The sequence below is a fragment of the Episyrphus balteatus genome, chromosome 2, assembly GCF_945859705.1.
Source record: "Episyrphus balteatus chromosome 2, idEpiBalt1.1, whole genome shotgun sequence".
NCBI lineage: Eukaryota > Metazoa > Arthropoda > Insecta > Diptera > Syrphidae > Episyrphus > Episyrphus balteatus.
The window spans coordinates 66,744,072-66,759,323 of NC_079135.1; the positions used below are offsets into that span (position 1 = coordinate 66,744,072).

Below are 15,252 nucleotides of genomic sequence, written 5' to 3' on the forward strand. Positions count from 1 at the left end.
ATCGGCCCCTCTATCCACTGCTTCGACCCCAATCATCCATCTGTTGCCTAAAAGCCTAAAATATCAATTTCCGTAGCACGACTTCCCATACGATTGCATGAATTTCCAAAACTTTGAAGCCGTTTTTCTCAAAACAACAATTTTGCAGATTCGTGGTTTTGGCGTTGTGCCCACGATATGTACATAGATTTTAAATTTGTATTTTTTCTCGTTTTTTTTTAAGAAGAAATCGTGTTGTTTTAAAAGGGTGAGATACATATAAAGTGGTCACCATCTTATTTTAGGATACCTACCCTTTTTTCTCAGTGTTATAATGAGCTGAAGAAATGTTTTTAATTTTTTTTTTATTCTTTTTTAAATGATTTTATGTTTGTGTTTATATTAACACTGACGTAAAGATTTTGATCAATAATTGAGTGCAGGTGTTTATTTAACTTCGATTAGGGTCTGTTAGAATCTAGGCCAAAGTTGTAATTAACATTTTTTGCACGTTGTCCATGTACACTGTGGCGTATACGTGTTATTTTGTATCCGCTATTTTTTAAACCGCATTTTGCAACAGTTTCCTGTCGGGGATGATTATAAGTTCTTATAGTCTTATAACATTCCGTGGTAAGTTTTAACTTGTTGCAACATAACCTGGTCTATATCACAACTTGCCCCATATGCGGGTTAAGTTTTAACAGGAGAGCTTTTTTGTTGAATACTGAACTATTTTTAATAAGCTTTACTGATTATTTTTAAAGGATTTTGATAGTTGAGGAAATCGAAAGTGATGATTTTAGCCCCGGTAAAAACATTAAAAATATCAGCGTAAAACTTTAAAAACTAAAAATCTATCGTTTCAAAGTTATTTGCAATTTTTTGATGTTTTTGACTTTTGTCTAGGCGTATGAAGAGGCTTCGATTACCTTATCGACTTTCGGGTAGGTTCGGTTTTTTTGTCTTGATTCTTATGACAAATGAAACCTTTCCAACAAACTTTTTCAGTCTAATGTACCAGTTATGTCCCAAATTGAAAAAATGGCACATGCATACGTCCTATTTATTTAATACTTTATTAAAAAATTACCTGTTACCTATCTAATATTAATATTTATTAAAAAAGTTCAAAAATATTGTTAATAATATTGTAAAAATCGAAAAAACTGTCTGTAACATGTGATTTAAATAAAAATTAACTGAAACAACAAAAATAAAGTTTTTATTCGTAGCCTTTTAAGACTAAAGCAAAAACACACATTTTTAAAAGCTTTTACCGGTGCATGTTTTTCCAAACATGTATTATAAAATGTATGAGTTTTCTGGTAAATTTTTGAATGATTTTCTTCCTTATTATTGTTAGGTTTAAAATTCAAAGGGCAAGGAAAAATTAACGGCATTAAAACAAATATCTGAACAACCAAAAAAGATATCAAAAATGTTTAAACTTAATAAAAATTTAAAAAATTTACCAAGTTTATACTATTTATATTAACAGAGAAATTTATCATGAACATGAGTAAAGGGTTTTCTTAAATCTTCGCTAAATGGTATCAACTTTGCAGATAGAACATTACTGTACAACATTTTTTTTTTTTTGAATATAACCAAGAATCACCTTATTTTATTCCGGGTAACATTGTATAACATTACCTTACTTGAGTATGTTTTTTTGTTATTTTTCAAGCATTTTAATATTTTTCATTTAAACGCTATTGGTTCACATTCTTGAATTTTGTAGTAGAAATTTGCATAGCTGGCAGTTCCACTCCAGCCTTAAAGTGTTTTTGTATGTGTCATAAAATTGTAAACAAATTATGTTTCGTCAATGACTGGTGGAAATAATACCAAACCAACACACTCAAACACTCTGAGAGTATGACTTGGGGTGGCATAAGCACGTATAGAATCCTTGTATATCAGGTGCTTATGGAATGAATGCAGGGGGAGTAGGTCCTGGGGATGAAAACGTTTAAATTTTGATTTGCCACTGAGTGGTGAAGAAAGAGCGCACACGGCCTGATGGCAAGGATACTTCAGGATGCCAACAGCCGACATAGGAAGTGAAAAGAGCAGCTACAACAACAACAACGACTACTCACTTCTTCAAGTGGGAAAATTTTCATCGAGTAATATTATTTCGTTTGTTATAAGGACGACTCGTACAATAGCTTTTTCGTTTTCGCTGTCGGTTTGTGCAAGTTTTAGTTGCATTTGTATGGCGGCGTTGTGTGGAAGGATTTCAGTAGAAACGACCAGTAAAAATATATCGTGTTGAATGTAAAGAACAGTTCTTATTCGGACGCGATTCCAATAACATCGTTTTTCATTTGAATTAGCTTAAAAATATGCGGATTTTTTTGTTTTAATAAATTCATACGAATAGTGTTTTTTTAGAATATCAATTAAAAAAATATAAAATAAAAAACAAAAAACAGTTGACAAAATATTTCTAATTTTAAATGGCTGGACCATTTTTATCGCCTTTGCCTGGGGATTTACTAACCGAATATATGTTTGGTAGAAGGCGCCAAAGAAGAAACCGCACAACATTTACACCACAACAATTACAAGAATTGGAGGCCCTGTTTCAAAAGACACACTATCCTGATGTCTTTTTGCGCGAGGAAGTTGCACTTCGAATAAGTTTAAGTGAGGCGCGAGTCCAGGTAATATTTTTATTTATTTAATTTTTAATCTATCACCCATAAATCAAAAGCCACCTTATGTTTTTTAAAAAGGATAAAATTCACAGTCTTGAATCAATTGTCTTTTTCCTATAGGAAATCGTTAAAAAAAAATTTATGTTTATAAAGAACAGAAAAAATTCTATAAATAAAAAAACTGTTGCGTTCTATGATTTTTCTTATCTATTTGGAAAATAAGAAGCAAGTGACAGTTCTTTCCAATAATTTTTTTAAATACTTGGTATTGCCTCCTCTAGCGCATATGAAAAACTTTTAGTCGTCTGTTAATTCCACGAATTAAGATTTGAAGGTATTGCTGTACATTATTCTCTTAATCTTAATTCACTGCAGTTTTCAGTTGATCAAAACTCCTTGGAGGTAGATTGAAGTCGCGAATGCATCTCTTCAGATTTTCCTAAACATATTTTTTTGAATTTAAATCCAGATTTCTTTGTAGTCACTGGTAGGTATATTAAGGTCTTGAAGGTATTCTGAAACCACTCTATCTGTGGACGAAATCTATAGGGGTGATTGGCACCGCATTCTCTTCTAGGCTATCAGTCACGTAGTTTTAGGAACTTAACGCAGTTCTGACAAAGCTCGTTAACCACGTACGTGCTGTGAAGCAAATTTTAAACCCATGAAATTTTATGATCCACCTCTAAAAAGTTCGCGAGTTGTCAGACCTCAACAAAATCCCTTCATCTCACTCTTGCCTCTTTTGAAAAAAGAACCATGATTCCATGATACCTACTGTGGCATAAAATAATAACAGGATTTCTCTGTAAAATAAATATAAAAGATGTGCGTTAAATTTTAGCGGGAGTGTATATAAGTTTTATGGAAACTTTTACGCCAGCGTTGCCGGAGCCGGCTGTTTATCGCGAAACAGGCTCAATGAACATTTCACTGGCTCCTCAAAATTTTGTGATCCGATATATGTATCGAAATTCGGCTGTTATAATTTTGAACATGACAATTTAGGGCTCCTTTGAAATTAAAGCTTTTTTTTATTCTAAACTTCTTGGTTAATTTTTTTGATAGCGTAATAGTTTGTTTTCATCACATCCTTAGTACAGGTAAAATAGTACATAAACTCAAGAAATAAAAAAAAAAAATTGTTACACTCATGAAACTTGGCAAAAAAAAATTTTTATAGACACTTTAAATTCTTGTTTCTTATCTTAAAAGTAACATAATTGCTAAATTTCAATAGGGTACCACTAATATTACTCTAGTATTACACACTTTTTCAAATATACCCATATTTTCTTTACTTCTAAAAAAAACACCCTTTCTTGTTTCTTATCTTAAAAGTAACATAGTTGCTAAATTTCAATAGATTACCACTAATATTACTCTAGTATTACACACCCTTTCAAATAAAAAAAAATTATAGACTTATCTACATTATTCGTAATTTCCATTGGAAAGAGAACATATTAAATGAATTTCGTAAGGGTACCATTTATACCATTGATTTTATCGGACTTATCTCGGATTTTTCAGTATTTCCCAAAAAAACACCCTTTAACCTAAAATATTTGTATAGACTTTTTGGGTTCTTGGTTTCTGTATTAAATGAAACATTTTTCTCAAATTTCATTGGTGTAACAATTTTTTCCTAGTTTTTGTGGTACTAATTCCGAATTTCATCATTTCTTAGAAAAGAACACCCTTTCACTCAAGATAATTTAGTACACTTTCCAGATTCTTAATTCTTAATTCTTATACCAACCAAAACATTTACACCAAGTTTTAAAAATTAATAAAATTTAAGTCAGCTGTTATGATACCTTCCTCACACACAACTTAACCCATGGGTTTCGGTTATATTTTACCTGTTGAAGTCAAAAAACAAGCGGCCTTGTTTTCAATCGGCTATAACTTTTTTAGAGCAATCGTATTGACTTTATTTTTATGTCATTAGAATTAGCATCAAAAAATACCTTGAAAACATGTGTCATATGATGATATTCGACAAACAATTTTTTTCAGTATATTTTTGACCTTTACCCCCTCCCTCTTGTCCGCGAAAAAACGCCCTTCCACCCAACTTTTTTTATAGACTTTTTTTGTACTTGGTTCTTATCCCAAAAGCAAACTTTTTGCCAAGTTTCATGAGTGTAACAATTTTTTTTCTTTTAAATGCCTATTTTACCTGTACTATAATATAAATGAGATAAATTAGAATTTTATCTCATTTTGAATGTCAAATCGTATAGGAAATTGTTCTTTTTTCTTTTTAATTAAAACAAAAAACCATGCAGAAATCCGCTTAATTTAACACAGAATCTTCTTGTTTTTGGAATATTTGTTTTTTTTTTTTTGCCGTGAATGATTTTTAATAGATTAACAATACTAAATCACAGTACACATAAACAATCAGCTGTCATGTTGACAAAAAAAACTTTCCTAATTTTTTAGGGAAAAATTTCTTGCCTAACTTTCCAGTCAGCTTTCCAATAAAATTACCTAAATTGGAAGGATTTTTTTTTTGACAGTTGACCAATCAGACACCGAGAAATTACCTAAATATTTAGTCCCTAACGTTTCTGAACCTGCCCAATGACGTTACCTAAGTATCTAGTCCCTAATATTTCCTGAACGTGCCCAATTAGCACTGCCCATAGTCAGAACAGGACCAAATTGAAATCGGACCCCACGGGAAGCACAAGCTTAAAAAAAATATTCGAAATCGGTTCACCCAGTCGAAACTTCTGAGGTATCAAACAAAAAAAATACCTTCGAGTTGAGAACCTCATCCATTTTTTGACTTGTTTGAAGTCGTTAAAAAAAAAACGTTCGAACTTTGTACCGCTGTATTAAAAATTTATGTTTTTTTCTTAAAGTCAAAAAAGGGCGAGGTTCTCAATTCGACTGTATTTTGTTTCGAAAGTATATATGTAACTATCCATTTCGGAATAGAGTTCAATGGGAAGAATTTAGCTTTGAAAATTAGCAGAAGTTATCTTGATTTAGATCAGGAATACTGTTTTTTGATTATCAAAGAATGTGGAATACATTTGTTTTGATTAAAATTTCAATATTCTTATAGTAAACAGAAACCACACAGAAAGTTGTTGAAAAATTGCGTCGTTTACTTATGTACTCAAAAAGGTGGATTAAAGGCTTTTGCTTCTACTAGACACTAAAGCACTGTTCACATGGGGCGAACAACGAAAACGACGAGTTTCTTTTTGATTTGACGAAACCCCTCTTAAAACTTACGAAACGAAATCTCACCTTAAAGTTTATTTTATTTTTGGTAAGATATTTTGATTCCTCAAACTTAAAAAAGTCCAGTCATGGCTAATTTTACGGTTATATGGTCGAATCTGTAGCTGCCAAACAAAGTTTCTCAGGGCAACTATGAGAAAGATACATAAAAAGCATAAATTGTTGGTTATTTTCTCGTCTTTTATTCTACAAAAAAGGTTTTAATAAAATAAAATTACATTAAATATTCTCTTTATTTGGAGGAACTGTTGTCACAAAACCAGTCAAGACATACTTAAAATCCCTGAACTCTGAACCTGAAGTAGAAAGTCTTATCCCACTAGCCCTTTTGCTAATTTTTGGAACTTGTGGAAGTGTTAACAAAAACGGTAGTATAATTCACTTTTTTTAAATCTTTACATTCGTTAAGGATCGGCCAATATTATCTATAGATAACATTCATCAAACCTTAATTTTTTTAATTTAGAAATTGTTACCAAATCTAACCTTTCCACAGTTAAACACCAAATTTTTAGAGCAAAACTTGCAAAGGTAAGAACGATTCCCGACTATGAATTTCGGATTAGTGGTCTGCGAGAATCCTTATATTTGCCTTCTCTGAACGGGTATACTTCTGGAGTATACTCTATTCGTTGTTATTATAACAAATAGAGTGCAATGAAAATGAGAAGCAACAAACACTGCACAATATTGGGTCACCTCATATCGAAACAAATAGGTACCTATACCTACTCTATTTGATTTTAGTTTTAAGACATTCATTCCAGATCTTTAGGCGGATCATGGTGGCTTCGGCAGATATCAGGTGTCAAAGGTGTAGAAAATTTGATCTACATTTCGTCGACGTACAAACCATGTTTTTATTATTGGGCAGGTTCAGAAACGTTAGGGACTAAACATTTAGGTAATTTCTCGGTCTCTGATTGGTCAGCTGCCAAAAAAAATCCTTCCAATTTAGGTAATTTTATTGGAAAGCTGACTGGAAATTTAGGCAAGAAAATTTTCCCTAAAAATTTAGGAAAGTTTTTTTTGTCAACATGACAGCAGATTGTTTTTAATTAAAGAATTAATTTAACAAAATTAAATTTATTTGTGTGAAAAACAACTAAAAAGTGCATTATCGGTTATAAATAATTTTATTTATTCATTACAGTTAAGTGAAATTTGGTGTCTTACCCATGCGACTGGTAAAATTCTTAAATAAATTTCGAAATTTGAATTCGAAATAGCATCACATCCAAACAAATTTAGTCAATTTACTCAAATTTCCGTTCAGAAAATGACGTTGCCTAAATATCTAGTCCCTAATATTTTTATTTTATTTGAACTAGTATTATAAAACAAGTTGTCCAGTGTCAGACACCTTGTGCGGTTCCTTCGCCCTACGTCAGATGGATTTATGTATCGCTCTTAATTTTTAAGAAACTACTTAAAAAAAAAGAGAACAAATACACTGGCGGTGCAAAATTAACATATTACTATAAAAAAATTAAAAAAACGAACACATACAAAGATTTCATACTATAGGACGACTGGTTTATCTTCCTTCATTTAGGCGAAAATTCAACACAAAAATGTGTTTGATTGAAAAAATAGTTATAATAATAATTATTATTTAACAGCAGCAACAACACTTACAATTTTAAATTATACCTACCTCTTTTTCATTGCCAGAATTTTGGATTTTACTTAAGATTTTTTAAATTACTCATTTTGGGACAATCTCAAAATTATTATGTTGCTCTTTTTACTTGCGATATATGTAGATGTAGGTACTATATATCAAGTTATGCATTCGTACAAAAAAAAAGTTGAGATAGCATTTTTCCATGACATTACGATGGTAGAGAATGCCAAAAAATTGGGTCCCGGAAGTCCGTCTGTCTGTCCGTCTGTCAGTCTGTCTGTCTGTATACGAAGCTACAGCCTAAACGGATGGACCGATTAATGTCAAACTTGCTATGTAGCATTATTTGGCGACTCTCCAAAGGGGTTTTTGGAATTAATTTTTTTGGACCAAAAATAACGGTACTTGTCATACACCGATTTTAGTAAAATTGAAATTTCTCAAAAACGGCTCCAAAAATTTTGTTTACAAAATTCAAATGTAAGTTTTAAAACAAGGTTTATCTCTTATAAAAAATTTTTTTTTGAAAATCATTTTTAACGGTACCTGCCATAGAACCGTTTTTTTCAAATTATCTCCGAAAGTGCTTATTCGATTTCAACGAAACTTTTTGTGAAGAAGCATTTATATAAAAAACAAAATTTCAAAAAAAAATAATTTTTGAATTTAAAAAAAAAATTGAAATTTTTTTTTTTTTTGAAAAATCAAATTTTCGAAAACAGGACATTGAATTTTTTTGAAATTTTGTTTTTAGATGTTGATTAGTGATTTCTTCAAAATGGCATACCAATTTTATTTTAAAACTTTTTTTTCAAAAAATTATTTATAAAAAATTAGTTTTTTAAAAAACGGCTCTAACGATTTTGAAATTTTTTTTCTAAAATTGCATCTTAAGATATCAATCAAAACTGCATACTTGTTTTGGAGGGCAATTTGATTTCAGATTTTATTTTATTTTTTTAAAAAACGAATTTTAGTATTTTATTTATTTTTATTTATTTATTTCATGATAAACCTATACACATTAAGACATATTGTCTTATAACTTAGGTAAGGGCTACAATTAAGAAAGCTAGGATTTGACAATTTTGTTACTTAAATACATTCAAAAGAAAAAAAAAATTATACAAACAAAATTAAAACAAGAAAGAAAAAAAGAAAAAAGAGGAAGAGAGGAAAAAACTAGAAATTTGTTATTAGTAATTTGATAATTAATAAATTATTGTGAAAAGTGAAACTTTATTTTGGTCTGTAGTTTCAAAACATCGTCTATTTCTCTTATGTTTCGTGGAAGAGAATTCCATAATCTAATTGAATACACAAAAAATTGACGCTCGGATGTGAGAGAGGTATAGCGCGGGTAAATAAGCATTCGCGTCCTTTGCGAGGATGGCATAGTTATAAAATTACTGAGATATTGGGGTTCACGATTGAGGAGTATCTTTGATAGTAAGTTTAATGCTCGGTAATTAAGGAAATTTTCAAAAGTCATATTTAATAGGTTTTTGGAAAATCTAGATATACTGTCATATCTTCTTAGGCCGTAAATATAGCGTACCAGGCTGTTAAAAGCGACATTTAGCTTTCTTTTACTGATGGAATCGCAACATGAATAAATTTCGCAACCATAAATGAGTGTAGGTAAGACCAGCGTTCTCGCTAATAACATCCGCACTTTTATGGGCGTAAAGGATTGTGTTGCCCACATAGTTCGAAGGATGCCATATGTTTTACCGACAGCTATGTTTATGTGATTGTTCCAGGTTAGAGTTCGGTTGAAAATCATACCTAGATTTTTAGCGGTTTCAACATATTCAATTGGGGAGTTTTGTAAGAGCACCGGAGGAAAGTAAGAAAGGTCAACAACTTTCTTTGAAATCACAAGTCTTACAGATTTCTTAGGATTTAATAGGAGACCATTTTTCTGTGACCAACATACGATTTTATCAAGATCTTCATTGAGACAGCTTACACCGTGTTCTATAAGCCCTAACGGGCAACTCAAATGAATTTGCACATCATCAGCATACATGTGGATTGAACTATATTTTACCACTGATGGTAACTCATTTACATAAAGTGAGAATAACCAAGGACCCAGAATCGAACCTTGTGGAACACCGCGAGAGGTTTTGAGGAAGTCGGACAAATTGTTGTTTAATTGAACTGCTTGCATTCGATCTGTTAAGTAAGAACGCAAAAGCTTCAAGAGCTTGTCACATAAAAGTAAGTGGTCGACCATATCGAATGCCTTGGAGAAATCTAGGAGTACCAAAAAGTTAATTTTATCTTTATCTAAATCTTGTCGCAAATCTTCCGTTACTTTAAGTAAAGCTGTGATGCAACTAGTAGGTACCTACATTTTCCAAATTTCTATATAAAAAGCCTTAAAAATGTAAGCAACTTTAACTCTAAGAGCAAGTTCGTGCGACCCAGTCGTGCATTTTATTTCTATAAACTATTGCAAACTTAATCAATTCAAGTTAAGACCAAAAAGAAACAAAAATTAACACTTACAACTGACAACCATAAGATTGCCTCAACTACACGAATTTGTCACACGACCTTAATTTTGTTTCAAGTTTATTTAGTTTTCAAAACTTTTTATACAAATTTTCCAAACGCAAATTTTAAAAAAGTACAAAATTTGTTATAATATGCACTTTTAGAAAAACAAAGTTAAAAAGAGAACCCTCTTAAGTAAGCAAGTAAGATTTTGTGATTTATTTAAGGACTAGAAAACAAAATTGATCAAATTTGTGAAAATATTGATTGTTCTGCCGTTCTTAATAACAAATTATAAAAAAAAAACACTTTTAAGAACGGGTTCAGAATATTAAGGAGACCAAAAACTAAACCAAAAAGTTCTTATTCAATGAATTTCTAAAATATTGACTTTTCATTAAATGGTAATAAAATAGTCATAAAATAGTTCACAAAAGCCATTTGGATTAATAATTTCTTAAGCACATTTTTTTTTCTATAAAAAAAAAAAAAAAAAAACAAAAATAAAAAAGGTTACACATATACCTCAGTGACCAGTTAATTTAAATTAATACAAAGGTACCACTTTTCTTTAATTGGTTCAATTGAAGTAGATCTTAATCTTTACTAACTAATACCAAACTAATACCACTAATACCAAAACAAGCCAAATAACATAAAGCCAAATTTAACATAACACAAACACATACATATGTATGAGTAGTTCTACAAAGCATACACAGCCACACTCATGTACAAATACAAACGTATGCTATGAAAACTTCATGTATTCGAGTGTAAATACGAAAGGATGGCTTTTATATTAAAAGTAAAAATCGATAAAATATTCACCGTAAAGTCCATAAAACATAAAAATTAATAATAAACAAAGTTTTTTCTTTTATTTCCACCTTGAGTGACATGACATTACAAAACAGCTTGCGCTCACTTTACATTATCATTTTTTTTAATTTTAAGTTTCGTATGTTTCCATACTTGCAGTTTGGCTGTTTTATACCGTAAATTTCATTATTTTTTAAATATATTTTTTGTGTGAATGTAAGTCCCATCTGTATAGGGAATTTTCAAATTTGGTCCTTGTCTTTTTGTCTTATACGCCGACAGCGTCCTTTTAACCTGACAGACGTTTAAAGAATAGGGGTTCAGAAACCAAAGTACATATGAAATTGCATCCAATTCTTTGTGGAGCGAAATCAGTTCTTTTGCTCTACCTCAAGATTTAGATGGCACAAGGCACAAGGTCGCTTGTGCCAGTATCAGTGTTTCTTCAAACACCACTTACTCTTATTTCTGAGCAAGAACAAAAACAAGTAGCATATTGGTCCTTGCATTACTTTGATTTCGATTGTATGAGAGCAAAACGAACTTCTTCTAGACTTTCGTCAGGAATCAGAAAGCTCGACAAGTACATAATATGAAAGTAATTAAGAATTTTTATAAAAAATAAAAATGTGTATTTTATGTAGGTTGAATTTGTTTTATTATGTAGAATGCGTTAATTTTACATAAATTTGGATATAGTTTGAACAAACTAATTTTGTTTTTTAATTCTAACAAAAACGGACTGATTAAAATAAATTGAACTAAAATGAACTAGTTCAGAACTAGTTCAGTAGCGTGATTTGAACTAAAGTGATCGATCACTCAAATGAACTAAAGTGCCCAACTCTATTACGGAACCGGTGAAAACATATGTGACATTGATGATCTTTTTTTCAAGACTATTTTCAGGTCTTCCATCAGAGCAGGTAAAACACACTTACAATTTAAGCACTTTTAATGGAAAGTGAGTCAAAGAATATCTCCGTAACTAGATTTACCAGTTTTGCTACATGTCCTTTCAGGAAATCACATTGACTAAATCAGTGGCGTATCCAGAAAAAAAATGTTTTATGGTGAATGTACGAAATTTTTTTCTTTTTTTACCGACTTCTAAAAAGGAGGAGGTATTCAATTCGTCTGTTTTTTTTTTTTACCTCATATAACTTTGGACTGAGTGAACCAGTTCTGATAATTCTTTTTGTATTCGAAAGCTGGTGGCTGCAATGTGGTCCCATTTCAAATTCGTTCAGTTCTGGCCAAAGAAACTATTAGAAAAACCATAAAACCATTTGATCCATGGAAGTCGGTTTTGTTTTTTGATAAAAATGATTATTTTTATTCATCTTTGATCGACAACACAATATATGTAAATATAAGTTTTGATAATATTTTGTCCAAAAATTGCAGATTCATTGAAAATGAGTGAGAAAATACAGAACACCTAATTTCACTTTCGGCAAGTGAATGTAGGACGTGAAAGTCTCATAAACTAATTTTCAATGAAATTCTTATTGATGTTTAATGTTGACCACTAAGATTTTGAGATATAAAAAATTTTATTTCCAATATATTTGAGAAAAATATTATTTTTGAAAAAAAGTAAATATAGGTTCTCAAGACAATAAAATACGGCTTGATTGCATAAGAAGCTTTAACCGTAATGTAATTCGATGTCAAAATACCAAAAACATAATTTGAAGAAATCTGAATTAGACTAAAATCCTATAAAAAATGATCCCAACCCTCAACGTCAAGGGGCTCGATCATTTGAGCTGCTTCTAAATCTCTAAGATTTACGAACAAGATTCAGTTAATCATGTAGATAATGATGAAATCAGCTAAATAATAACATGATTTTGGAGGCCAAATATAGTCTCGAATTATTTTGTCACTTGCTTATCTTTACAAAAACGCTCTCTTTATTACAAACGACAAAAAGCTTTTAGTAAAAAATCATTTCAACAAAAATATTTTTTATATAAAATTCGAGTAGGGTTATAATCTACATGAATTTTTTTTTCTATCATTATTAATATTTTTTTATCTAAAAGTAGGAAATAGCGGCATTTTCGCTTTGTTGTTGAAAAATTCGAGCGAATTTTTATTTTCACACCCCAAAATTGATTCTCCAGTGGTCAAAATTTTTTCCGCTTCGCGTTTGGGTTGTGAAATATCAGTAGGTTCTCATGTGAACAATGTTATTCCCCTTCGCTTTCAACCAATTATTACAAGATGGCTTGATATTTCTTCAAATCACTCTTTTCAGTAAATTATTGTTTTGATATGTCTTACGTAGATTTGGAACAAAAAAAATCAAAGTCGACTTTTAGACTACCTACCTATTAGCGACACAGCTGTTTTTTTTTTTAAGTTTTTGATCAGTTTTCGTATGAAGAGTATGTAAATAGTTAATATGTAGGTACCAGTTGACACGATCCAAGACATTGCTATGTTTCAGAAACTTACAATAGAAATATATTATATTTTCCCAGCTCGAATTTAAATTTTCATTCGAAATTACATACGTAATTTGTACCTTATAATCTGAAGCTACAATCCATTTCCCCAAAACGCAGCTTTTTTTCCAGATTGCACCTACAATACAAACTAGGGCTCTTGATTCTACCCGGGTAATACCCGGGTCCAATGCTACCCGGGTACCCGGGTACCAAAATACTCGGGTATTACCCGGGTAGCACCCGGGTACCCGAAATACCCGGATACCCGGGTCCTCAAATTACCCGGGTACCCGAGTACCCGAGTATATTCAACAGATATTGTAACCAAGTAGATACGCAAATTAAAAATTTAGTTTTTTGTTTTTTCTTATTTTGCTATAATTTATTAACCTAGTTGACACTTTTTAGGAGATTGTTTGACATTGTTAGTTGATAACTATAATGAAAAATATAGGGCTGCCACTTTTAAAATGGGAACTTTTATAAAGCAACCTTATATCATAGGTAAAATTGGTACATGACCGAATTGGTCATATTTTTGTACTTTGGTTCAACCAGGAAACGCTTTAAATGCCAAACAAATTCCCAAATACCCGGGTTTCAAGAGCTCTAATACAAACATAAAGAAAAATAATGTGCTAAAATGACAAGGAATAAATCACCAAAATTGAAGGTGAAGTTATTTCCCAATTAAAAGTATAATAAATTCTCACTCATGGCGGGAATTTAATCCACTTCAAAAAGTGGAACAGATTCCCACATGAGGTGGAATAAATTCCCATGTGGAGCAGATTCTCGTGGAATTATTTCCCTGCACCGTTTTATGTACCTATATTTCGACGACTTAAGTAGGTATGGCTTTGTCTCAAAAGAGCATTGAAAAATCTACGAAAGTATACTTCCTTAATTATAAATAAATCACATAAACAAAACCCAAACAATGTTAAATACAATATTTTAAAATAAAACTTTTTGCAGGTTTGGTTTCAAAACCGAAGAGCCAAATGGCGGAAGCAGGCTCGTCTTCAATTGTTACAAGATGCATGGAGAATGCGTTGCCTTAGCCTTGGTTCACCACCAGTTATCGTTGGAGGTACTTTAATTTTCAATTGTTATTTTTTTTAATAAAAGAAAAAAATTCTATAAAAGCATTTCCCCATAGGTGGTCGTGGCGCCAATAACAATTCTAACGAATCAACAAGTGCCAGCCAACAACAAATACCAGAAAACCTATCTAGTTCGGAAAAATCAAATCTACCCCCACAACCACCGCCAAATAATTCCACAGGGCCCTCTGATAATGCTGGCTCGGCAGATGTTCAACAGCATCACTTTACGATGATGCATCCAGCATTTCAGAATCAAAACAGAACAATAGACCGAAATCCAGAAGCTCCCGGTGGTGGTGACGGTGGTGTCATAGGAGAATTCAACAACTGCGAGAAGACCTATACAGAATTAAAAATGTATAAAGACCGAAACGGTCATGCATCCCTCGATGCATTGCGAAATCACAACATGAATGGAATGGGCTGCGAGGCACGTGCTGGCAGTCTGAGTAATTGCTCCGATACCGATGGTTCTGACTCAGAAGAAATCGACCTAACGTCGGGAGCATGTATTGATTTTTCAAATAACAATAAAGCTACGAATGGCTTACATTAGACATGTGATTTGAATAGAAATGATTAGGATTCTTCGTATTCGATCGTATTGATAAAACAAAGTAATTCCAAAAGCACTTGTGAATAAATGAAAACAATTATAATTATTATTATCTATTTAAACTCTTGCATTTTAGATTTAATTATTTAGCTGTATAGATTTATAAAAAAAAACTAAATATTTTATTTTTTTAAGTTTAAATTATAAAAAAAATAAATATTACAAAAAAAAAAATAAATGAAAACGAAAATATATTTTCCAAACG

The 15,252-nt window shown here is 31.3% G+C and overlaps 1 protein-coding gene across 1 annotated transcript; it reads left to right on the plus strand.

Moving 5' to 3' along the window:
- The first annotated feature begins 1,987 nt into the window (after positions 1 to 1,987).
- LOC129911279 (homeotic protein ocelliless) lies at positions 1,988 to 15,154 on the plus strand. The gene is made up of 3 exons (XM_055989013.1): positions 1,988 to 2,651; positions 14,301 to 14,415; positions 14,485 to 15,154. Exons 1-3 carry the CDS (start codon positions 2,445 to 2,447, stop codon positions 14,985 to 14,987), a joined length of 825 nt encoding a protein of 274 aa, XP_055844988.1. The 5' UTR covers positions 1,988 to 2,444; the 3' UTR covers positions 14,988 to 15,154.
- The last annotated feature ends 98 nt before the right edge of the window (positions 15,155 to 15,252 follow it).